This window comes from Dasypus novemcinctus, chromosome 9 (assembly GCF_030445035.2).
Source record: "Dasypus novemcinctus isolate mDasNov1 chromosome 9, mDasNov1.1.hap2, whole genome shotgun sequence".
NCBI classification, from domain to species: Eukaryota; Metazoa; Chordata; class Mammalia; order Cingulata; family Dasypodidae; genus Dasypus; species Dasypus novemcinctus.
Window position 1 is genome coordinate 108,779,988 of NC_080681.1, and position 26,309 is coordinate 108,806,296.

A 26,309-nucleotide genomic window follows, 5' to 3' on the forward strand; every position below is an offset into this window, starting at 1 on the left:
ATTTGTTCTCTGGGTTTCAATACAGATATCACTTTGCCTAGGAATCCCTTTGCCCCCACCTACCCAACCTGCACTTCTGTGACAGAACTCTTGTCCCAATGTCTTATATTTGCTTGTCTTTCTCTCCCACTAGCTACTAGAACGAGGCCAGGGACTATATCTTGTTCATTATGTGTTAGCACCCAGTACAAAGCTTGGCATAGAGTAGTTGCTTATTAAATGTTTGTTGAACAAATAGGTACATGACTTGTGCGAGGTTCCACAGTTAATAATGACCAAAATTAGAATTCAAATTTTGTTTCCAAGTCCAAGAATTCTTTTCATCTCTTAAACCTAAGCTAATCCTAACCCTAACCCCTATTGTCAGCCCCTACCCCCACTTCCTTCCTTAGAATTTTAGATTTTTTTATGTCATAGGGACCTTAGAGCTCATGTAATTTGACCCCTTCACTTTTTAGATAAAAGAAAGAGGATCCAGACAGGTTGAGTGGGCTGCCCAATGCTAAGTGGATCTGGCCACCATTCCTGACTATCAGGCAGAATATTCTTTACTGGGTTCACCAATGAGTTCATGGATTCCCAGGGCTTCATCTTGAAGAGGGAATAATAGTGAATAATTCCATTCAAGTCCCTGCTTTTATGCTCCCTACATACTCCAGGCACCCAGGAGTCTATTCTGAGACACCCCATCAGGCCGAAGTTTCTGGCAGGTCAGGCTGGAGAATGGTATGCGTGGTGTGTTGGCAGTGGTGATGGCCTTTGGAAGCCAAGGATGCAGAAACGAAAACCAGGCTGTGCAGCATAGCCCGGCTGTTGGGGGTCCCTCGAGGCTCCCATCGTGGCAATACCACTCCCTCTCCCGCTGAGACTGACCTTTGGGGCCAGAGATCAATAACCTGGACTTTGGCTTCAACCCCTTTTAGCCCCCCAGTGACCACAGGCTGCTCAAAAGAGCTTGCAGGACTCGGCATCATTAAGTTACTGTCACTCTCCTCAGTCTCATTTGAGGGTAAGGCTGGGGAGGGGTCGGGGAGGGGCACGTTATGGAGAGACACAGGTGTGGTTCTGTTCTCCCTAGACTCACGGAGGAGGAGGGACCTCTAGCCTTCCTTGACCCCCACCCACTTCTCCTTTTTACCTTCATTCAAGATTTCCGCCTCCCCTTTCTAGCCCCTCTCACCTCCTTAGCACTGAACCCCAACTGCCTTCATGAACCCCCAACCTCCTCTGAGTCTCCATTCTATTTGCTGAGCCCCCTCCTTTCCTCACTGAGCCCCTGTATTCCTCACTAAACCCCCATATTTCTCTAAATCCAATCTCCTTCTACGAACCCCCCATTGTGTCCACACTGTATAATCTAAGGTATGTTACTCTGTTTCAGTCCAGGCAGTAGATGGGAATTCCTCCTTGACCATTTTCTAAATATCCCAACCCAGGACTATTCTACATACACACAGACAGACACACAGACAGACAGACAGACACATACACACACACACACGCCTGGCCCCTGCAAAACAAAGACACTTTTCTGGCAATATTAGCACGACCCTATGTCAGAAATACACTCCCACCCCCCACTCCTCCACCCTCTCCTCCCCCACCCTCCCACCACTGCAACCGCAACCAACTTTCCAGGCTCCACTCTCAGCATTCTTCCCCCCCCCCCCCCCCCCCCCCCCCCCCCCCGCCATCTCTACCCCAAGGCCCCGGCCAATCACTTCTGATTGATTGATTAGGAAGGAGGGGGACAGAGGATCGATGGAGGAATCTGGGCTGATTCTTATTCAAAGCTAAAGGTCCAGGAGGGAGGGATCCTAATTGTGGGGAAGGGTGGGCAGTGGTCCCAATGGCGTTTGGGGTGAGGTGGTCTCTAATGTAGGGGAGCATGGGTGTCGGGGTCAGACTACTGGGGGGGAGGCAAGGGTGGCGGAGTTAGCAGAGGTGAAAAGAAGGCGTAACCTAAGGTGGGTCAGTAGGTGTCTGGACATGAGGTGGGGGTCCCCAAGACTACCCCAAAGATAAGAAATTTACCACCCCATCGTTCTTCCCAGCTCAGAGAGGACGTCCATGTTCCTTGCTACACCTAATGTCCAGCAGGGTGCGCGCTCTCCTCACATTTCCCCATTCCTCAGCCACCACAATCAGGTGCCTTTGTTCATTCATTCATTTGATACTATTGATTGAGCACCATTGTGTGCTAAGCTCTGTGCCGTGGACTGGAAAAACACAGGCGTCAACAAGACAGACACATGGACAAGCAAGGCCCCAGACCTTGAGGTGCCAGGAGGATAGGATGACTGTGAATGAATAATTGTAGCGGTTCATTTCAGGGAAAGAGACCCATACGGCGTGTGATCCTGGCGCCAGCCTAGTTTCACCCATCAGGCAAGGTCTTCCTGAGAAAAATGACTTTTAAGCTGAGACTTAGCAGATATCTAAACCTTGGCCAAATGAAAATGTGGGAAAAAAGGAGAAGATGGGTGTGTGTGTGGGAGGGCATGTTTCAGGCAGAAGGAACAATGTGCAAAGCCCTGAGGCAGGCAAGATCAGGGAGGAAGCTGGTATAAGGCTGGGTTCATCTCTGATCAGAGTTTTAACCCTTTCTGTTGTGGAACATGCCTCTTCTCTCCCACATCTGGGACCCGCAACTTTCTAAGATGCAATTTTCTTGAGAATCACAAGGTTTTTTGTTTTGTTTTGTTTTTTAAGAGAATAGGAAGAAAAAGATGCAACAGATCTTGGGGGCAGGTGAGGGGGATGGTGACTTTCTAGAGTATCCAAACTAGGGTGGGAGAATTCCGGTCCATCCCCTTCTTGAGCTCAAAACTTGTCTTCCAGAAGTGAATAGACCAGAGGCAGATCCAGCCTAAACTGCGGGGTCTCCTTCAAGGTCCAGGAAGGGCTGGAGAGATGTGCTCACATGCTTTGGTTTTCTCTTTATTTTTTATCGTGGTAACATGCATAGAAAAATTTCCCAATCTAACCACTTTCAAGTATATAGTTCAGCGGCATTGATGACATTTGCAATGCTGTGCTATCCTCATCACTATCTATTACCAGAAGCACTGCTTTCTGGCTTTGTGATCTTAGGTCGTGTCCCATGGGGCAATAATGCTTACATCCTAGAATATTCCCAGCACCTCGCTCAGGTCCTGGTGTGCAATAGAAACAGCAAAGGAAGGACTGGCATGAGACAGGGGTGAGGCTTTGGCATCATGCCTGACACACAACCAGTCTGCAGCCAGGGCTGCAGGGCTGCAGTAACTGTCGTTATTTATTGGACATGATGTCTGTGGACTGTAGGTGCTCAGAGCAAGTGCTAATTGTCAGGAGGGAACTGGTGATGGGTTAGCTGGAGGCCTCTGCCCTTTTCAGAGGAAAGCAGCATTCTGGTGGAAGGAACAACCAAACAGGACTAGGTGTGCTGGAAGGAGGAGGAAGACAGGCTCCTTATCAGGAGACAGTAGAATACAGAGGAAGCTGCAGCTGGAAATCAACCCGCAGCTCTGGGAGGAGCGTGGAGGGTCCCAGGGTGGAGGATGGACAGATAAGTAGAGGGCACTAAGAAAGGCAGACTTTTGGGGAGCTAGAAAGTGTTGGGCTAGACTTGCGGAGAGAGTGGTAGATCGACGGGCAAGCATAGTGAGTGGAAGAGTCTGCATTGCATGAAACTTCCAATCTCATGGAAGACATAGAGGCGACCCTGCGGGGGCCTCAGCAAACCCTGAGTCAGATGAAGACACACAGATCCTGCTTTGGGAGCATCTAATATCCTGACCTTTTTCAACACCAACTCTGCCCCCTCTTCCTTCTTCCTGACTTTCTCCTCTACACCTCGTTGAACTCTTTAGGTCCTGGGCTCACCCGCCTTCTGTACAGGAGGCCCTATGACCTTGCACACCAGCCCTCACCAGACTACATTTCTCTTTTTTTATTTTAGTTTTTAAATTTTACTTACATATTTAGTTATTTATTTAAAGGTACTGGGGCCACGTAATGAACCTGGGACCTTGAATGTGGGAAGCCAGCGCTCAGTCACAGAGGCACATTGGCTCACCCAAGTTTGTTTTTTCACTTGTTTGTTTTGTTTTGTTAGGAGGTACCGGGGATTGAACCTGGGACCTCATACATGGGAAGCAGGTGCTCAACCTCTTGAGTTACACCTGCTCCTTACATTTCTTAAAAGCCCCCTCCCCCACTCAGCCTATGGAGGTTTCCTGGAAACAGACTGGTGGTGAGAGAGTCTGCTTCAAAGGGGCCACCAGTCTCTCCTCAGAAGTTATTTTGGAAGGTGGCACCTTCCTCCTGCCTACCACAGCTCCGTCCCACAGCCTTCCCACCTCACCAGCTGTCTGCCCAGGAGCAGCCAGAATAGAGGGTGGTGGGCAACAAGGTCCCTACTTGGCAAGCCCAGGGGTGCGGTGCCACCAGACTCTGTTACAAAAGCAGCTATACTGACTCAGAAGCCTCTGCCCGAGTATCTGTCTCTAAGAGGCACTGATCAGCAGATTCCCAGAGACAGGTAGGAACTCCCACCTCCTTGCATCTGTTTTAAGATGTGGAAATTAAGGTACAGGGAAGGAAGTGGCTTGGAGAAGCTCCCAGAACAAGTGAGCGATAGAATCAGACTAGAGCCCAGATCTCCCAGCTGGGCCCTGTGTCCCCTTTCCACCAACCCAGTTATCCCTTAGTCAGAAATTCATGGACTCCACAGTACATCCCAAAATGTTTTCTGAGACCTCATGAAATATTCTGAGAAGCAATCAATGCTAGTGACTTTTTAAACTTATTGGAAATGTATATATATAAAATAAAAGACCTAAGCACATTCCTATAATTGGTCTCGCTGTCACGTAATTATTGCCTTGAATAAATGTTGCACCATACCCAAGTGTCCCGAGTGCCCCACCTGTCATGGTTAAAACCCATCGCCACATTCTCTGTGAGGCTCTCTTCCTGGCTCCCTGGGCTGCTCCCAGCAGTGCTTGAGTGCAGCAAGGACAAGAGGACACAGCGGCAAGACCGACCTGGGAGATGAGGGAGTGCTCCAGCAGGTGACTTTGGCTAAAGGACTCCCCGTCAGCTCTGTCATAGCTTTCTTAGAACTGTACCACAGTCTAAGCCTTTTCCTACCCAACCTTCTCACCTTCTCTCCTTCCCTCCCCCTGCCCCCCCCCCCAATGAGGGTTAGACTTGCACCACGGTTTGCCAACTCTCCCAGCTTCCTCAGCTCTCACAGTAGTTTCTCCCAATAAATCTCTTCCACGTCTGTTCCCCTCTTGGCATCTGCTTCTTAGAGAACCTGAACTAATATAACAAGATTTCCCAAAAGGGAATCAAAGATTTTTACTAAGAATGGTGGCTTGAATTTGGATTGTACACTTTCCAAAGTTTTTCACATGTTGCTCATTTAGTTCTTCAAATGACTCCCTGATTCTTAGAGCACAGACTCTGGAGTTAGGCTTGGGTTTGAGCTCTGCTATGTGACCTTGGGCAGAGCAGTTAAAATCTATAAGCAGTCATCTTTAAATTGGAGGTGGTACCTCCTCTGCAAGGATGTAAGGGTGAAGTGAGCTCATGCACATGATGACTTCCTTACAGGCTATGCCAGAGGTTCTGGGAAGCCATGGACACCGAGGAAGCCATCGAGCCCCGGGTGAGACCGTCTTCCCTGACATTGTCCAAGCAGAAGGAACTCTCCCTGCTCTGAGGTTCCTCAACACTTTCTGTTTCTCTCTTAAGCTCTTGACTATTCTTCATTATGATCTTTCCTACTGTGTTCCTTTCCTAGGGCTTCTGTAACAAATAGCCACAAACTTGGTTGCTTAAAACAAGGCACTTATTTTCTCAGCATTCTGGAGGCTAGAAATCCGAGATGAAGTGTCAGCTGGGTTGGTCCCTTCTGGAGGCTAGGAGGAAAAGTCCTTCCATGCCTCTCTCCTGGCTGCTGGTGGCTGCCTGCAATCCTTGGCGTTCCTCAGCTTGTAGATGCATCACTCCGATCTCTGCCACTGTTTTCACATGGCCTTGCCTTCTGTGTATCTTCTTCCCTTCTCTTCTCTTCTAAGACTACTCATCATTGGATTTAGGGCCTTCTCTAATCCAAGATGATTTCATTTAGAGAGCCTTAATTACATCAGCAAAGGCCTTTTTTCCAAATAAGTTACAATCACAGGTTCTGGGGGTTAAGACATGGACATGTCTTTTGGGCAGCCTCAACTCAACCCATAACAACTACCCAGTCTAGAAATTCAGAGCAGCCAGAAGAAAGTGTGGAGTCTAACGAGGCTCAGACATAATGAGCTGGCTTGGATCCCAGAAGTCCAGGTACATGAGGACCAAGGAGCCGCAGGGAGGATGTAATGGCCAAGATGCTGAACAAGAGTCCCTGGGTCCGGTCAGTTGGCAAGCCCACTTGTCAGGGTTGAAGGAGCTACTACCATGCGGGTTGGGGACTCTGACACATCGGAGAACAAGGAGCACCATCTCAGTCCCTCCACCCTGGGCTGATAAAGTGGGACCCAGAATAGGAGAAGGCCATTCCTCCCATCACTGCAGAGCAGAAGGTGGCTTTGGTGTGATGGGCGTGACTTGCTGGCTCAGCACTTGGGGACCCCCATGAGGCAGTGTCCTTGGTTTCCTGTGGAGGAAGCCAGCATGATTGGGAGCTCACAAGGTTACCCAGAAACAATCCTCCTAACAGCTACCAGTCCTCCAGCCCTCACCCTGTGCCAGGTGTTGGGTCCAGCACTTTCTGTGCACAGCCACTTGAGACTGTTACAACAACCCCAAAGACTGGAGCTGTTCCTATTCCCTCTTCTCAAATAAATAAGTTAACTGAAGCTAAGGATGTTACATCACTTGCCCAGGGTGCAAGCTAGAGTGGCAGAGATGAGATTTGAACCTAGTATGGTTGACTTTGACGCCTTGGGCCATTAACCAAAATGCCTTCTGAGAGCTTCTGGTCCTGCTGCAGGGAGGTGGGCAAGAGCCAGGGTTCAGAGTGAGGGGCTTGAATTCTTCCCTTGGCAAGGCCACCAATTTGCCATGGGATCCGGGGCCAGTCACTTTACCTCTCTAAGGATCCATTTCCCATTGATGAATAGTTTTATCTGCTGTGCTCACCTCCCTGGGCTTTTGGGAATTAAAAGGCCACAGCAGGCATGAATGCTCTGTAAGCAGCCAAGCCCTATCCGGGGCTGTGCCCTTGGAAGAAAAGCAAGGGAAGCAGTACTAGAGGAGTCAAATTGTCTCCTGTTGCTAATCCTCTGTCTGGAGCTCTTCCTTTTCTTAGTCTGTTTTATTCATTCATTTATCATATATTGATTATCAGCTATGTACCAGATAGGTTTTTAGTTGCTGAGGATACAGCAGTGAACAAAACAGACAAAAAGCCCTGCCTTCATTTCACTTCCTTACTAGTGGAGACAGAGACAAGACAATAAATGCAATAAATGTCAATGTGTCAGACCAGGCATCACCTCCTCTAGGAAGTCTTCCCTGACACTCTTTGCCCTTCCCTTTCCCAGCTTAGAACTGCCCCCCCTCCAGGCAGCTTGGGCACCCCCACTCCAGGCTCCGGTAGCCCAGTGATCACTCTGGACTGTAAGGCCCAGCTGATTTGCCTGTTTCATCACCAGCCTGTGGGCCCCTTGGGGGCAGGGGCTGTGCCTCCTTCTCCTTAGCACCTAGTGCAGAGCCTGGTTCCTGGATGGGACTTAAGACACACGTGTTCAACAAATGAATAAATGAAATGCACAAAGTGAGTGGTTTACCGGGGTGACTTCCAATTGTGGACTCATTTGGTGCACATGCTTTTTCAGGCAGCATCCGCATAGGTGAGCCTGGGGGGAGTGTGGGTGTGGATAGAGAAATAACAAAGTTCTGTTTCTGCCCTGTACCATGCTGTAATCTGAAAAAAGAAATGGCAGGAGAGGGGCAGGAGGAGGGGTGACCATCGACTGAGCATGAGTCAGGCCCTAAGTAAATCCCCTCCATGGGTTACCGTCCTTTACCTCTCCAGCAAGGTAAGTGTTAGCTCTCTTTTACAGGTGATGCAAGGGGTTCATAGAGACTCAAAACCTGCCCAGGGCCACACAGCTAGGTTTGACCGAGGTAGGTCTGAGGTCAGGCCAGGCGGCATACTCTTCACATTGTAAATCACGACGAGGCAGGATATGTGTGAACTGAGGGCCAGAGACCCTCAGAGCTGGCTGAAGTTGCTGAACTGGGGGTCTTTGCTTAGAAGATTTTAGGAGCAGGAAATTTCCCACTTAAAGGTGAGCAGGCAGTGGGGTGGAGATTGAGGTGCTTCTCTGAGGGTGGGACATCCTGGGATCCTGACGAGGGTGTCCTTGAACAATTCTGAGGCCAGCTAATGGGCAGGATAGGGTGGGCTAAATGTCCCTGCCTTGGCTGCCCGCTAGACCAAGCGCCCCCTCAAGAAAGCTCTGGGCCCACTTCCCTGCCGGTCCCCATGGCGCCAAGTACACTATTTGTTCTTGGTCAGTATCAGCTGAATGAACAGATCTTTCTCTCCTGACTCCGTGGGTGAACAACCGAGGAGTTGTTGTTGTCAGATCTTGGCCCTGTCCTGGCACCTTTTAAACACCTCCTCCTCCCTTTTCATAGGAGGTCCTAGGGGTTGAACCTGGAACCTTGACTATGAGAAGCAGGTGCTCAGCCACCGAGTTACACCTGCTCCCCCTAAACACTTTTTGTGGTACCCAAGTTGCCCCAGGCTTCTGGAGTGGTGTCCTTGCCCACTGAGCAGTGTAAGGGGTTCCTGACTGAGAAAGTGTCTCATTGAAATGAGGATGCCAACTCCCTTCCCCGAGCTCTGTGGGAATCGATCCTGTGCTGAAAGCAGATCCGTGTACAATATGCTGATTAAAGGGTTCATGGTCTGGAGTCAGACAGACACGGCTTCAGTCTCTCCCCTTTGTGACATGCAGATCTTGAGCAAGTCCTTTAACTTCTCGAAGCCTCAGCTTCTCGTCTGTAAAAGGGTTGAAGGGTACCTAGATCGTCCAAGTCCTAAACTGTCACCTTTCTCTTGCCCCACGCTGTCATAGCTGACAGTACCATTAGACCTGGACTGCTCACCTCTGGAGTTTAAGGTTTCAGAGACAGGAAAGGTCAGGCAGGCTTCTTGGAGAAAGGGGGATGCAGACCGAGTCGGTCTGGCACCTTGCACTCTGTTGGGTATAGAGATTTGCACTGTGGTGACTCGTGATAAAATAACTTTACTCGTGAAGCTGTTGCCAAGTCGCATGTGAGGTACTTAAAATGCTGCATGTTTACTCCTCAGTGAGCTGGCCTCACCGGCATTTTCCATAGAAGCCGCACCGTTTTACATTCCTACAGCAAGTACAAAGGCTCCACAGTCTCGTCAACACGTGTTATTTTCTGTCTTTTAAAAAAAAATTACAGCCATCCTAGTGGTGTGAAGTGGTATCTCATTGTGGTTGTGGTTTGCATTTCCTTAACGACTAATGATGTTGAACCCCTCTCCTGATGAACATCTGTATACATTTTTTGGGTCAGATCCTTTGCCCATTTTTAAATTGGGTAACTTGTCTTTTTAAGTAATAATACGGGCATTTATTTTAAGTAATAATACTGGCATTTATTTACCCATATTGTTACCCTTACCAGAGATCCTTATTTATTCATGTGGCTTCAATCTACTGTCTATTATCCTTTCCTTTCACTGAAGAAATCTCTTTAAGTCTTTTTATTATTGACTTGTAAGAATTCTTTATATCTTTGAATACAAGTTCCTTATCAGATGTATGCTCTGCAAAAGTTTTCTCCCATCTGTGGGTTGTCTTTTTACTTTCTTAAAGGCTGGTGGTATACTTGGAAGCACAAAGTATTTTAATTTTGACCCAGTCCAATTTATCTATTTTTCTTTTGTTGCTTTGGTTTTGATGTTGTATCTAACCAGAAAATTTCCTCCCATGTGGTCTTTACAGTCTCAGCTCTTATATTTAAGTCTATGATTCATTTTGACTTCATTTTTGTGCATATTGTGAGGAACGGGTAAAACTTTGTTCTTCTGCATATGGATATACAGTTTTCTCAGCACCATTTGATCATGTATCCTGCAACCTTGCTGAACTCATTATTTCGAATAGGTTTTTGTGGATTCCTTAGGATTTTCTTTATGCAAGGGTATGTCATCTGTGAATCGAAATAGTTACACTTCTTCCTTTCCAATCTGTTTATTTTTCTTGCCTAATTACCCTGGCTAGAACCTCCAGGACAGTGTTGGATGAAAGTGATGAGAGCTGACATTTTTGTCTTATTCCTTGTCTCAGGGGAAAACCTTCAAGTCTCTCACCATTAAGTATGTTGCTGTGTGCTTTTCGTAGATGCTCTTTATCAGGTTAAGGAAATTCCCTATTCTAGTCTGCTAAGTGTTTTTATCATGAAAGGGCTTTGAGTTTTGTCAAATGCTTTTTCTGCATCTGTTGAAATGATCATGTGTTTTTTGTTCTTTATTTTATTGACATAGTGTATTATATGAATTGGTTTCTGGATGTAAAACCAACCTTGCACTTCTGGGATTTAATCCTTTTTCTGTGTTGCTGGATTCAGTTTGCTCATATTTTGTTGAGGATTTTTGTGTATATTTAAGAGGTATTGAGGTATTGGTCTACAGTTTTCTTTTCTTGTAATTTTTTTGCCTAGTTTTGATATCAGAGTAATACTAGCCTTGTACAATGAGTTGGAAAGTGTTCCCTTTTCTCCTATTTCTGGGAAGTATTTTGAAGAATTCATATTAATTCTTCCTTAACTGTTTGGTAGGATTCACCAGTGAAGTCATCTAGGTCATATCTTTTTGAGACTGCTGATAACATGCAAAGGTCTAGGGCTGTGGAACCAGATTGACTTGGTTGTGTGACCTTGGGCAGAGGCAGCTGAATCTGGCACACAGACCTGTTCTGATTGGTGTTGACTGCACGGCCACTATAGACATTTGGGTGGGTGGTGACTAGCTTACCTTTGCTGACTCTTTTCTCATCTATAAATTAGCAAATTAATAATTCTTTGAAGACTTTTTGGGACGATTAAATGAGCTGATGATTGTAAAGAGGTTTGGTATATATATAGAGAGAGGGTACTCAATGACTCTACCATCTTCTTTTTCCTGGCTGCATAGTATTCTGTTGCATGACATACGTGTTGATGGATTTCCATCTTTTCTCGTTCTATACAAGGCTGGAAATGGCATCCATATATATGTAGACAATATTGTGTAGTGGTTACAAGTATATTACCTATGTGAGCTCTCCTTGTCTCCTATCTTCTTGGAATGATTGAGATTGCGATGATCTCAGATGTCAGTTGAAGACATACCTGCAATTTTGTCTACCAAAGGATTGAAAGGTCATGGGTGGGTGCTGGGGGAGGATACAAGAGTCTTGCAGCCCCTCTGCAAATGTGAGAGCTGGGGTGTCCTATCTCAGGATCTTGTATGCCTCCTGGGGTGTGAAGTCAACTCACTGCATCTGACAGACTGACGGCTGGGCTGTCCAGGGAGATAAGCAAGTGGGTGTCAGGAAGTGGGAGGAAGGTGTTAACCACAGAGCAGTGAGGTGAGGGTACAGTGGACTGGGTTGAACGCCCCACCCTCAGCCCTGTCCTCTGACTCACGTTCTACACAGCTGCTTAACCTGAGTCCATGATGGCCCCAGACCTCCTGCTGGCCTGGAGTCCTTATCTGGTACCTTTCAAAAGCATCCATACAACAGAACTCTGGATCTATGCTCTGGGTGAGCCAGGCACTCAGCGGGCTGGCCTCAAGGTTGGAGGTGGCAGTGGTTATGGGTTGAAGAAATTTTAGGTGTTTTCAGGGAGGAAGTGGGCTTCTAGCATGGTTTCATTGCCTTTGTTTCTTATTGCATGAGCCACCCTGACAGCCCTGGCTCGACTTACCTCCCCAAAGCCCTACCCTGATAATAATAAACGCTGATGTTTATACACCACTTTCTATTCAGTTTCCAGCTGGACTGTAAACTCCAAGGTTCTGGGTCATGTTCACTGCTGTATCCATAGTTGGCAATCAAATATGAGAATGAATGAATGGCAGGTTGTTGGAATGCTTGTAGGGTGGCAGCTGCTAATTCTGCAGTTCATTCCCCCAATCGTTAATTCAGGTCTCTGTCCATCTTGATTTTTCTTTGACTGCTAAGAGAATCTGACTCCGCTGTCTCACATCTGAAGCCCTTTGCACCTCTCCATAGACCTCCTTCCTATGAAGGAATTCTTTCCTGAGCTCTCTTTCCCTTCTGGGACTTTGTAGCCCCAACTTAGTTCAGGTCTTCTCTGAGTTATCAGTTTCCTTGCCTGGAAAATGTGCAGGCTATGTGCAGGGTCATTGTGCAGAGTGAAACAAAGTGGATTAAAGAGCTCTGTGCTGTTCATGGCCCATGGTGGGAGCTCAGATGTTGAACGCTATTACTATTGTGATGTGTAGAGTGAGATGGGGGCAAGACCATGTGGATGGGTGCAGTGGTCCCTAACTGGGTGTTAATGAATAAAGCAATAAAATTGAATGTAGTTTAATCCCTCTAAGTGTGCTGTCCAAATGCTGATCTTCCAAAGTGGGCCTGGAATAATTTATAATCTTACACTTTCAGGAAGCTGGCTTGCAGATACTAGCCTAATTAGGCAAAAGTTGAGGTACAATATTAATTCTAGCCTACATTCATTAGATGCTTGCCTTGTGCCAGGCTCCATTTTAAGGACTTTACATGAATCATCTTCAGGAATCCTCAGAACAACCCTACGAGGCAAGTACTATCATTATCCGCATTTGAAAGATGAGGAAAGAGGCATAGAGAGGTGAAGTTGCCATAGGGTCACACAGCAGGAATTCAAATCCAGCAGAGCTAATATTCTCAACATACTATCTTAGTGTGGAGGTCTTTCCAGCCCTTTGTGGAACAGTGAAAAGTAAGTCCACCGCTAGAGAATACTACATATTATGTACATCCCTGCAATGGAACACTCTACAGTCAGAACAAAACAGGAGGTAGATATGTATGTTCCAGAATGAAATGATGGCCACAGCAGATGTTGGATAAAAAAAGCTGTAGAACAATATGTATTCTATAATCCCCCTTTTCTTTTCGGATAAAAGCAAAAATTTTAAAGTCTATTTATCTGTTTGTAGGTTCACTGAAAGATACCTGGAAGAATATACAACACGTAGTTCACACCAACTCCTGGGAAATTGTGAAGAAGAGGCTTCCTTTTTTAATTTTTCTATTCTCTGCTGTTTGAAATATTTACCACTAGTATGCATTATTTTGCAACTTAAAAAGAAGTAGAAAGTAAGGGTACAGTGAGTCTTAGAAGCCTAAAAACCCTTGAATGCCCCATCAGCTCTGGTCCCCCAGTCCAAATGCCCCTCTTTTCCATTGGCCTCCCTGATCTCCCACTCACCTGTGGAGGCAGCTCACCCCCACCTCACCTCCATGAGAACTTCTCAAACCCAGGCTGGCCACTGAGGACTTGCCTTGGCCTGGTCCAGGCATCTGCTCAGCTCCCCAATTAGGAAGCCATGGTTCCACTCTCCCTGTACTTCCTCCCTAGGAAATACGGAACCCAGTGACATCACAGTTGGGCCTGTGACCTCACATTGGACCTGGAAGCTGCCGGGACAGAGGCCAAGAAGATGGGAGCAAGGAAGGTGTTGGTAGATAGAGGCTGTTAGGGTGGGGACCTGAGGACTGTGTCCTCCATCAGGCTCCTGGGAAATTTCCCAGCCAAGCAAGAAGACTTCCAGGAATTGGAGACTTGGAACTCTCTAAGTTCATTTCCTTTTTTGTTTCAAACCAAGAGATTGTAGAGGCTTTTCTGAGAGTTGAGAGTGGGGCGTGATGCCAGTGGGGAGCAGAGCTGGCAGATGGAACTCAAAGGTATGTGGGGCTCCTCCTTGGAGGTGTGGGAGGGCCCTTCCTTGGGTGCCTGGGGAGATCCTCACTCTGTGATTCCCAGCAAGGCTGGAAAGGAGGCAGGCTTGTGACCTGGGAGTCCAGGAGGGCTCTAGCTTGGAGGGAGTGGAGTTCTGGTGAACCAAGACTGCCTGGGGCGCTGGGGGGATCCCTCCATTCATCTGAAGGATAAGGAGAGGGTAGTTGGGAAAAGGCGGGGAAGGCTGGGAAGGGTTGTTCTAGGCATGTTGGAAGAGAACACGAAGGGTAGAAATGAGGCAGTGGGCATGGCAGTGGGGATGGACTGACCAAGAGCCCTTAGCTCTGTGCCACGTGACTCTGGGTGAACTGCTCTGAACTTGTGTTCCTTCATCATGGGAACAATAAAACCACATAGGCCTGTTGTGAAGATGTAATGAGATAAAGCTTATGAAGCCCTTAGCACAGTGCTGGGCACAATAAATAAGCTGTTCACCAATGCAGCTGTTTACTTTGATCTTGAAATATTCCAGCCTGCGCTGTTGCTTTCTTGGTCTATTCAGAACAAACGTAATGCAGCATTCTTGGTTGTAAGCTATAGAAACTGTTTCAGGAGGATTTAAGCAGAAAAGGAATGAACTGAATTTATTGAAAAGACATTGGAGAAGTTTCCAGAAGGTCTGAGAAGGCTGCAGAGCCAGACTTGGGAGAATGGGATGGGTCAAGAGAGGCTTGGAGCAGCCAGGACCGCAGCCAAAAATCAAGCCCTAGGACCAGTCCAGTGAGGACTCTGTGACCTTCTCTCGACCCTTTTCTTTCCTCTGCTGCTCTGCAAACTGATGACACCTCACCGCCACCTCACGGCTGAGCTGCTTTCCTTTTTTTTTTTTTAAGATATATTTTATTTTATTTCCCGTCCCCTTCCTCTGCCTCCCCACCACCCCCGGTTGTCTGCTCTCTTGTGTCCATTTGCTGTGTGCTCCTCTGTGTCCACCTGCTTTCTCCACAGCACCAGGAATCTGTGCCTCTCTTTGTTGCATCATCCTGCTGCGTCTGCTCTCTGTGTGCGCAGAGCCACTCCTGGGCTGGCTGCGCTCCTTTTGAGCGGGGCGGCTCTCCCTGTGGGGCGCTCTCCTTGCGCATGGGGCTCCCCTATGCGGGGGACACCCCTGCATCAGGTGGTGCTCCTTGTGTGCATCAGCACTGCGCATGGGCCAGCTCACCACATGGGCCAGGAGGCCCTGGGTTTGAACCCCGGACCTCCCACATGGTAGGTGGGCAGTCTATCAGTTGAGCCACATCTGCTTCCCAGAACTACCTTCTTCAGGCCACTCCTCCAGACGGGCTTGTCATGTGCTCAGAGTGTGTGCTGGGAGGAGGGAGGTCAAAATTGAGCATCTGGCCATTTGGGCTTTTAGAGGGGAGGTGCCCTCTGCCTCCCTCAAGACTCATGTGGGGGCAAGGTCTGCATGCTGGGCATTCGAAACCCCGGGAAACGTCTACATAGAAAACAGACAAGTAGACAGTGGTCTGTGTCCTTGAGATAATTGGCAGGAAGAGCTGGGAGGCCACAGTGGAGGTGAGGACCAGCCCCGGGGGTCGGAGGGGCACAGCAAGCTTCTGGCCCCCCAGGTGGCGTGGCTGGGGGGAGTGTAAGGCCTGCCTGGGCCGGGGCACCCTGGGCCAACCCTGTGCAACTCAGACGCACTGTCAGGGTGGGACAGGCGTGTGGCCCTCAGGGTGCTGTACCTTCCCTGCTCTTAGGAATAATGAAATTACTTAGCCAGAAAAATCAGTTCCTGGCCCATGAGGCCTCCCTTGGTATCCAGTCATGCCTTAAACCCATTTCGCTTGTCCTTGAGTTAGCTCTAGCCCCCTCAGGCCTCGGCTTTCTGGCTAGGTCAGAGGGGAGAAGGCATTTCCCAGGACAGGGAACTCAGGGACAAGGAGGAGGAAGATGTGGAGGCCACATACCAGGCCCTGCTTGTGAGATCAGAGTCCTCTTCCACGGCCTTCTATGTTGCCTGTTCCCATCCCTGCCTGTCTCTTCTCAGCTTGGCCTCCACCCCCAGAAGGACCCCAGCGCCAGCCTTTGAGCGCTGCTCTGTCCCTCTCTTGCTCAGCCATCTGGCCTCTTTCAGAACCAGAGCTGACACCCCCTGCCCCACACACCCACAGACACCGACATTCCAGTAGTGCCCGTCCGCTGCAGCCCAAAAAGTGGCAAGTTGCCCTGTCGAGTTGCCACAGGTAGGTGAACGCTGGGGGTGGGGGAAGGAGGGCGGCTCCCCCTCATCAGGTCTGCAGGGCCCCCAGGCCTGCCTACCAGCCCCCCTCTTCCTTTCTATTTGTGGCATCTTCAAATGTAGCATCTTCCTGTCACCTCTCACACCCACTGGAGCCTCAGCCACAGGCAGCTGCTGCCCACCTGCCCACCTGCCCAGCACCCTCGCACCCCCAGTCTGAGGGGACTGCTGCAGAGGCAGGTAAAGACCTCACACGGGCAGCCCTTTGGGGGGATTGAGGGGGCATCAGATTTGTTTTGAGACTTGAGCCTGGGTTGGGAGGAGTCAGGAAAGGGGGAAAGGAGAAGGGGTTTTGGAAGGGTGCAACGGGTTAAGGAGGGAAGGCTGGTTGCTGAGGGGGCGGGGACTACGGCTGGGGGCATTGCACAGCTGAGACGATCTGCTGTGGGCCTTACACGGAGGAAGGCAGGGAAGCGCGATGCCAAGTGAGCAGACCCAGGGCGGCTTCCGGTCAGTGAGGCGGGCCGGTCAGGGGCACCTGAGAAGTCTTGGCCAACTCTCCCGGGCTTTATCCCTGGCGGGGCAGCTGAGCCTCGGGCTGTCACAGGCGGCACAGTGAGGTTTCCTCAGCTGCCCGGATTCCGTCCAGAGGAACAGCTGGAACGCAGGAGTTCTCCTTGGTGGCAAGCTGCAGAGTCCCGGACACTTCCTGACCTGGAAAGCAGTTTCTCCATTCCTGGGACTCCGGGGAAATCTGGAATGTTCCTTCAGTTCTCTTCGCCCACTTGGAAGTAATTCCCATGAGGCTCTTCCTCTCTTCTCTCCTGATCTGGGGTCCTCCCTTTTGAGGGCTGGTCTCCAATCAATCCCCTTTCTCCACCCACCAGGAGAACATCACTGGCTTCTAAATGTCAGCACTAGAGAGTCCTTATATGTCTCATTTCACAGATAGGGAAATTGAGGCCAGGAAGGGAAGTGTACAGCTAGAGATGGCACAGCACGTTAGGACGGTCAGCCCTAGCATCCAGGCTCCTCTGTGGAGGACCTTCCCTGCTTACCTGTTTCTGACCTGTCTTCTCAGCAGGTGGAGGCATGAAGGGGAAACCAGCTCCAGAACTGGGTCGTTGCCACAAGACCAAGCCCCCGGGCGGGACAGGAAGCTCCCTGTCCCCCAGCCTGGACTTCCAGTTTTGCCAAGGTGACCAGGTGAGGTGGGCTCCTTGCCCTGTCCTCAGAACCCCCTCAAGAGGAAGAGGGGGGACATCTGAAGCGGCCTAAAGCCCTCTTCTCCCCAGGCCCTGAGCACCCCCTACTCTAGGCACATCTTGGGGATGTGCCCTTGAGGTGCCAGAGACCCTCTCCAATGCTCCAGGGACCCAGACTCTCCTGCAGGGAATGAGAAGGGGCAGCGTCAAGCAGAAGGCTCGACTGGTGTGACCATGGCCTTGGGTCTTAGTGGGAGGGGAGGCTCAGGGCCATCCTGGGGGGTTTACAGTCTTAGAGGAGAATTTTCCTCAAGTTCACCTTGGCTCCACTCAAAACACAGTAGATGATGGTATGAGACACGGTGGGACCAGGGTGATCAGTAATGGGAGTGGGGTGGGCAATGGAGCCAAATGAGGGGTCCTGCGGGTGGTGGAAGGGCCATCTTTGGTGAGGGTGGAGGTGAGAAAGTCGTTGGGGAAAGAAGTCTTTGGATGGGGGAAGCGGAAGCCATTCCAGTGACAGACGTGGGGGTGGGGCTTGACTTCTCCCCATTTGGAAACAAAACTAGGGGTGGGCCCATTCCAGGAACCCAGGAGTCCCAGCCACCAGTCCCTAAGTCCCTTGCCCCCTGCCTTCCAGGTCTTCTCAGCCTGCAGACCACTGCCAGACACGGTGGATACCCATGGCCTGCCCTGTGCCAGCTGGCTGTGCCCCATGCCACTGGCGCCAGCCGGGCCTGCCCTGCTGGCCTGTCCCCAGGGCCTGGACCTATACCTGTGCACCCTGCACCCAGCATCCCTGGGCACAGCCCTGCAGGGGCTCAGAGATGACGCCTTAAGCATGAGTAAGCCAGGGCACAGGAGGAGAGAGGTGGGGGCACTGTTACGTTTGGGGGGGGAGGCGGGATTCAGGATCACTGGTGAGGACAGAATCTCAGGCACAATTTACTTCCACATTGTGGCTGAATTCTGTGCTGTGGGTATAGGGGACTTTGAAAGTGATGATACTTGAGCCAGAAAAAGTGGTCAGTGCCTTTCTCAGGCATGGATATGGGACCTGGTCTGGGTATAGCCAAAGTCATGGGGGCTGAGGATGGCACTTTCCTGCCTAGAAAGTTTGAACTAGAAGGGAACTTATGAGAACACTGGGCTGGGAGTCAGGAAATCAGGGCTGGAGTCTGGTTCTGTCCTTTCTAGCTCTATGGCTTTGGGCACATCATTACACTTTTCTGAACCTCAGTTTCCTCAGCCATAAAGTGGAATCTCACCCCTACCTATGTTTCAAGGTTTATCATATTGGGATATACCATTTCCTCACGTGACTGTGACCTCCAGAAGGGCAGGGACGATCCTGCTGTGTCCTTTATTTTGGGGACCCCAGCACAAAGAACAAGTAGAACAGCTCAATGAAGATGATTAAGTGAATAAAGGAGGATGTTTATGGATCTACTTTTTAACTTTTTTTTTTTTTAATATTTTACTTTATATCACTTGTCTTTACTCCTACCTCACTAACTGCTGCATCTTAGGCTCCTTTGCTGGCTCTTCTTCTATTTACCTCCTAAGTATTAGTGTGTTCCAGAACTCAGTCCAGGACCTTCTTCTCTTCCCTTCTCTCCTCTCCTCTCCTTTACATAGAACTTTCTGCAATGATGGAAATATTCTATATCTGTGCTGTCCAATACTTTACCTATTGAGCACTTGAACTATAAGAGAAACTGAATTTTTTTAGTGTACTTCTTCTAATTAATTTAAATTTAAACAGTCACATGTGGCTAGTAGCTAGTAACCTAGCATCACTTTTATTTTGATCTCATTGAAGTCTTTAGTAGCCAAATTTATGTCTCCAGCTCAGACCTCTCCTTTAAACTCCAAGTCAGTTTGTCCAGCTGCCCACCTGACTTCACCTGCATGTCTAAATAGACTTCTTGAAACTTTTTATCTCCCTGAAATTGTTAAACACTACAGAAATGCTAGCAGTTTTTACTAGCAAGTGCAATGGCAATCCAGGAAACTGAAACCCAGGAGAGGAAAGTGTCTTGCCCAAATCACCCAGCAGATTTGCAGGCTGGAGTTCTTTCCCATTCCCCCATCTAGGCAGGTTTGTTGGGGAGCAGAGTTTTTCCCAGGCTGTGGGTCCCTGATCTGTCTTCCCTTCCTTGCTCAGAGCTCCAGCCACCAGGGCTGCATGCCAGCTCCATCGATGATGAGAAACTCACAGCCAAGTGCCCTCTGAGCGGCAAGAAGATGAAAAGCCAGCCAGAAAGGGCTAGCGAGGGGAGCCCCTGCCCATTCTCCTCCCCTCGCAACAGCACTTCCCCAAACCCCTGGCAGAATAAAAAGAATCCCAGCGTCTCGGCTTTCTGTCCCTGCCCCCATCCTGCCCCCATATCCAAGGAGTTTCCACTCCACCTCCACCCCTTTTACCCCTTTCTGCTGCCTCCCCCTTACCTGTTCACCTACGGAACTCTACCTTCTGTTCAATACCCCCATTTCTTCATGCTGCCCCAAGACACCACCTGTCCCACCATGGCTGTGCCCGGCTTACTGATGGCCGCCAATGAGCCTGGGCACCACAGTGCCCAGGGAGAGACCCTGCTTCCCTCCTCCTGGGCCTTCCAAAGCTCTGGCCAAGTCCTGCCTCCCCAGGCCAGGAATCCAGGCCCTGGAGCTGCCCAGACCTCCTCCCCAGGGCTGGAGCATGCTAGCCTGGTGGATCCAGCAAAGCAGTTGCCATTGGGCTCCAGAGCAAGCACCACAGCCCTGCCCTACCCGCTGAAGAAACAGAATGGCAGAATCCTCTATGAGTGCAACGTGTGCAGCAAGAGCTTTGGGCAGCTCTCCAACCTCAAGGTATCTGCCTCCTGGGCTCTGCTGCTCCCCTCAGCATCCTTTAGTGACATCCCTCCCCATCCTGTTTCTAGAACCAAGAACCTTAAAGCTGGAAGGAATTCCTGGCAGCCTCTTTGGCCACGTGACCTGGGATGGTTCATTTGGCCCCTCTAGACTCCACTCTCTGCATCCACAGAGAGGAGATATAGATGGCCATCAGAGTCCTCTCCACCCTAAAAGGATGTCTGGGAGAACATCTCCTTTAAGTTAAAGAGGAGGAAACAGCATCTTAAGGGGAAGGGTTCCCCAAAGTTATTTTGATTTAATGGTGGAATTAGGCCTTGATCTCAGTCTCCCAATATCTAGAGCAAAGCCCTTTCCTTGACAACCATCCTTCTGGAGTGCCAGTTAAGCTTCTTGTTTAATTTATTGAGGGTCAGATGGGGAAATGAGTAGAATTTCAGTGAGTTTAGATCACGGACTTGACGGCCAGCCTTTTTCGAATGGATCCCACAGATCAGCACCATTGCTGTGGCAGCAGCAGCATTGTCCAGCAGGGGGCGACATGGGTACATCTTGGTGACAGCCAAGAGGTGACGCTATGGGCAGGTCAGCACTCACTGAAGTTGAGCAAAACTAATAGTAATTGGGGGACTTAATCCTCCTGGGTCCTCTAGGGCAGGAGTTCTCAAACTTTTAATGAGTCCTGATCCACCTGGGAAGCTAGTCAACATGTAAATTCCTAAGCCTCACCCCCAGAGATTTTGATTCAGCAGGTTGGGTGGGACCCGAGAACCTGCTCTTCTAACAAGCTTCTAGGTGATGCTGATGCTACTGCACCGGGATATACCTGGGTGCCCTTACCTGGCCTTCTCCTCTCCCACAGGACAGCAGAAAGGAGGGGGAGGAACCCTGGGGGGTGATGGAGAGGAACTGATGCCAAAAAAGAGATCTCAAAGGGACTTGGGCAGAGACTTGAGGGTCCCAGTCCCTCCTGAGCGACTCTGGACAGCTGGCAGTGTCTCTCCCACCTGGCTTAGGTCCACCTGCGCGTGCACAGCGGGGAGCGTCCGTTCCAGTGTGGCCTGTGCCAAAAGAGCTTCACGCAGCTTGCCCACCTGCAGAAGCACCACCTGGTGCACACCGGGGAGCGGCCCCACGAGTGCCAGGTGAGATCCTGCTCCCCACCGCCCTGCACTCCCCAGGAAGAAGGCTGCCTACTGGAAGGGTGTTCCAGGCCCATGGAGTGATGTGCCTGCAGCCTGCGCTCAGGCTTCCCGAGCAAGTGGAGGCAGAAAGGGGAAGGGGGGGAGAGGGAAAACATAGAGGGGAGTGTGGTGCCTCCCAGGGCCTAGAGTGGGGGATAGAGATGTCTGCCTGTGCGGGGAGAAGAGTGAAGTTGGGGGTTCCTGGGAATGGATCCCCATTGACTACCTCCCAGGGCTGCTGGAAGAGATAATGCCTTTGTGTATGCAAAGTACCAGAGTGGACAAACCATGAGGTCCATGGCAGCTCCCTCCCTTCAAGCCTTGCCACAACCCTGGGAAGTCAGAAGAGCAGGGGTCCTTTTCCCATTTTACAGAGATGGACATGAAGGCAGTGTGGTGATTTGAGTCTGGGCTGCACAGTCAGGTCACCTGGGTTCAAATCCTAGCTCTGCCTCTGACTTGCTGTGTGACCTTGAGCTGGTGGCCTCCCTCCTCTGAACCTCTGTTTTCCCACTGTACTACAGGAGTTACAGTAGAAATTAGTCACAGGATTCTGGGGAAGGCTATGTGAGTACAGAGATACCCATGGGGTTAGGCAATGCCTGGCAGGTGGCAGCACCCAGTAAGGTTACTTTTGTCCACGGACAGGACTCTCTCACTCAGGCCACCATTCCTATGCAGTCAGATATTCCTAATAGTCAGATGTTATTAGTAAGAAGAGAAAGGCTCAGAATGGAGAAGCCACTTCCACCAGGTCACACGGGGCTCACTGTGCCAGACACTGTAGGTCCCAGAGAGCAATCAGTAAGTGAAAGCTTCTGGGCGTGCATTGGCAGGGAGAAAGTTAGGGGGGTGCCGCCAAGATGGGAAGGAGGAGATCCGCAGGCTGACGTCGGTGACCCTTCCTCTCAGATGTGCCACAAACGGTTCAGCAGCTCCAGCAACCTCAAGACCCACTTGCGCCTGCACTCAGGGGCCCGGCCCTTCCAGTGCAGCGTGTGCCGGAGCCGCTTCACCCAGCACGTGCACCTGAGGCTGCACCACCGGCTGCATGCCCCACGGCCCTGCGGCCAAGCTCACACCCACCTGCCCCTGGCCTCCCTCACCTGCCTTGCCCGCTGGCCCGGGGGAGCACGAGATCTTGTGGCGGCACCCTCAGAGAGGCAGCTGGGCTGGGACGGGGGCCAAGACAAGGTGTCCTCGGCACCCCTGGGAAAGCAAGGGCAGCCAGCCTGAGCAGTGGTGCCAGGGAGGCCCTGGGAAGGGGGCAGGGACAGAGCAATTAAAGGATTTTCTCTATGATCAGTTGAGACCTCCTAAGCGTCATCAGTGAAGTGGGGAAGCCCTGTGTATTTGCCAAAGCTCACGGCCCAATGGGGAGCAGGTCAAGGGGCACAGCCTGCAAGTGCTAGTGCTATCGGTGCTGGGAGGGGTGGCTGCAGCCATCTAAGCCAAGGCTGGGTTTGACTTCCACGCCCTGTCCCACCTCCCTGGGACCAGGCGCTCCCCCTCACCTCGCCGATGGGAAAGCGCAGCTCCCCAGCTCTGTAAGGCGCAGCCTGCACTGCCAAGCACGCAGCACTCTGCCCTCTTCTGACATGTTGCAGCCACCTGTCCAGAGGAAGAGACACAAGGATGTCAGTGACCACTCATGGCCCAGGAGCGTGATGTCCCCTGTGCTCCAGGACCAGTCACCATGGAGGGCAAAGAGCCAGCTGCGTGGTGCAGAGCTCAGAGAAGAGGCAGAGGCCTGAGAGGGATGCTAGGCAGGGGGGATCTAGCAGTGGGTCTGGGGACGGGGACCTTCCTGGTGGCCTCTCTGCAGTCCCAGAGAGCCCCTCAAATATACAAGGTATTCTCCATGCCATCCCCCTCCCCCCCATCGTGAGTCAGGCTGCAGCAGGCAGGAAAGGGCCCTGCCTGGGAGGCAGGAAGTCCAGCTTATAATCCTGTCTGTTGGCTTGCTGTCTAACCCTTTCCTTCTAAGCTCTCGGTTTCTCCACCTGTAAAATGGGGACACTGGACTAAGTGACCTCTTCATTCTATGAAGACTTCTGCTATTCCAGGGGCCAAAGGCAGCCAGATGAAGAGCACAGGTTATGGGGCGGAGGAGGGAGTCAATCTACCTCTCTAATGGGGACTGATTTCCAGGCCACAACACCACCAAAGATGAGGTCTCACCTGGCCCCTTATCCTGATTACCTTCTCGCCCATTTCTAGTCCCACAGACTAGAGGGGGGCTCCCAATGCCTACCCACTGCCTACCTGTACCGTCCATGATGTTTCCCAAGCCAGCCCAACTTTCCCCAGCAGATAGAGGCAGAAACTGGATCCTTACGCATCCACCAAGCCCTGCTCTCACCCAGAGCAGCACTGCCCTGCCCAGGTAGTGCTGGTTGCCCAGAACACAATGAATGTTCACCCTTGGCCACTTTGGTTTGGATTGGCCTCTGATTTCACTTGTGTGTCACCAGGTCTCAGCTGGGCCCACTATAACTCTGGTTGGCAACCCCAAGAGCACTTTTAATGTCATGCCAACTCTCTACCCTAAAGCTCCCTCTTTTCCTCTGCCTTCAGTCAAGCCAGGCTGCCCAAACAGGGCAGAGCCTGGCACTAGCTGCCATCTCTATACCACTGGCTCCTCCCTTGCTCCCTGCCTCAGCATCCCCAGAGTTCATTTATAAAAATCATCACTGATCATATGACAGCAATTAATACCCTGGAGGGTAGAAATTGTTCCCATTTAACAGGAGAGGAAACAGGTTCAGAGAAGCTGAGTGACTTGCCTGAGTTGACACAGCAAGTGCCAGAGCTGTGATTCAAACCCAGGTGTGTCGCGTTCCAAGAATCCTGTCCATCTCATGAGCTCCTGCTGGGGAGAATGAGGGTGTTTTCCATCTCTCTGTCCACCCACGAGGCACCTGGGCACATTTACAAAGGATCGTGGAGTGACACAGGAGCAGAAAGGACTTCCTCCCCTCACTCCATTTCATGGGGCACATAATACAGTAGTGAGCCGTCACCAGGTCCCGTGCAGAGGATGGCCGTGAAGCCAAATGGCAGGGGTGGGGAGCAGAGGGGATGAGAAGGATGCACAGCCCCAAAGGGAAGGAGGCTGGGGTGTGGGGAATGGTGAGCTGTTCTGAGATGCTGAAGGTCAATACTGGTTGGGGGGAAGCAGATTTGACTCAACTGATAGAGCATCTGCCAGCCATATGGGAGGTCCAGGGTTCAAACCCCGGGCCTCCTGACCCATGTGGTGAGCTGGCCCCCACACAGTGCTGATGTGCACAAGGAGTGCCCTGCCACTCAGGGGTGTCCCCCAAGTAGGGGAACCCCATGCACAAGGAATGCACCCTTCAAGGAGAGCCGCCCTGTGTGAGAAAAGCACAGCCTGCCCAGGAGTGGCACCCCACACACTGAGAGGTGACACAGCAAGATGACGCAACAAAAGAGACACAGATTCCTGGTGCCGCTGACAAGAATGCAAGCAGACAAAGAACACAGCGAATGGACACAGCAGACAACGGCGCGGGGGGGAGGGGGAGAAATAAAAAATAAAAAAATACTGGGTGGGTAGCAGAGGAAGAAGCTGGAAAGTTCTAGAAGAGCCTTGAATACCACACTGAAATTTGCAGTGGTGATAAACAGTTCAGACTGGTATTCCAGGAAGGTCACAGGGGATGGGTCAGAGGGGGACAACACTGCCTAGAGGCAGGGAGTTCACTAAGAGGCTGTCTCCAGTCTAGGTGTGAGGTCTTAAGTCTGGCTTAGGGTGGTACCGGCAGGGAAGAAGACAAGGAGCTGGCTCTGGGGACCTGTCTGATGCCGGGTCAGTGGACCTCAGGAATTCACTGAACGGAGGCTCCCGTGCTAGAGTGAATGACAGGGTCAGTCACTGAGACCAGGAGCCAGGAAGAAATACAGGAACCGGGAGGTGTTGGGCTCAGCGTCCAGTGGAAGGGGCCGTGGGTCACCCAGGCTGTGTCCGGTAGGCATGTGGAGGCGGGAGATAGATCAGGATGAACCGGTTTAGTGCTTAGAGGCAGTTTAGTCGCTGAAGCCCTGTCTCCGAGTCCTATAGACATGGTCCGACCTCCTGCCCTGCCACACGACAGGGCCAGTGATAATGGGCAGGTTATGTCACCTCTCTGGCACAGCGGCTGGCGTTATCTTGGGCACACAATACACAGTCGCTATGATTAAATATGAGTAATTTTCAGACAGGTCTGAATGGAAGGGTTCCCCAGCCCACTTTCGGCAGGGGGCGCCATTCCCACCCCGTGGGGGCTGGGCGAGGGAGTCTTAGGGCCACGCGGCTGCCCTTCGCCTTAGGCGGCTCCAGGACAGAGCGAGAACCCTCCCAGGGAACCCACCGAGGCACGGCAGTGACAGGGTCGGCTTCGGCCCCCGTCGACCCCCAAGGTCTCCAAGGCCCCGCCCCGGCGACCGCCCACTCGAGCAGGCCCCGCCCACCGGGGCAGGCCACGCCCATTCCCGCCCCGGGCCGCGGAGCGCGCGCGGGAGTTGTGGCCGCCCCTTCCCCCGGGAGGACCCCTGCGCTCGGCGCCGCCCCCGGGCCCTGCGAGCCCCAGGCCGCTCTTTCCCCGCCCCGCCCCCGGCAGGTCCTGCTCCGGGGCTCCCCGCTGCTCTGCGCGCGCGAATGAGGAGCGCGGACCCGGGGACCCTGGGGGGTGGACTCGGCGAGACCCCTGGGGGCTGCTGTCCGGGGTGCGGGGGCGCGTCCTCCTGCAGAGCGCGTTCCCCACCCCAGGACGCGGGCAGCTTCGGGGTCGCGCCCCCGCCCGCACGGGCTGCGGGCGGGGCCGCTGTTTGCTCAGGGGGGCGGGCCGGAGGCGGTGTTTGTCCTCTAGGGCAGCGGATCCGGGT

At 51.4% G+C, this 26,309-nt stretch overlaps 1 protein-coding gene across 1 annotated transcript; it reads left to right on the plus strand.

Moving 5' to 3' along the window:
- Positions 1-13,674: 13,674 nt before the first annotated feature.
- Positions 13,675-22,724, plus strand: ZNF683 (zinc finger protein 683). The gene is given in 9 exon segments (XM_004478799.5): positions 13,675-13,934; positions 15,983-16,178; positions 16,298-16,414; positions 17,256-17,380; positions 18,020-18,224; positions 19,547-20,232; positions 21,252-21,380; positions 22,332-22,620; positions 22,623-22,724. Coding segments are annotated over 6 exon segments (1,506 nt in total). The 5' UTR covers positions 13,675-13,934; positions 15,983-16,178; positions 16,298-16,414; positions 17,256-17,266; the 3' UTR covers positions 22,706-22,724.
- Positions 22,725-26,309: the final 3,585 nt, after the last annotated feature.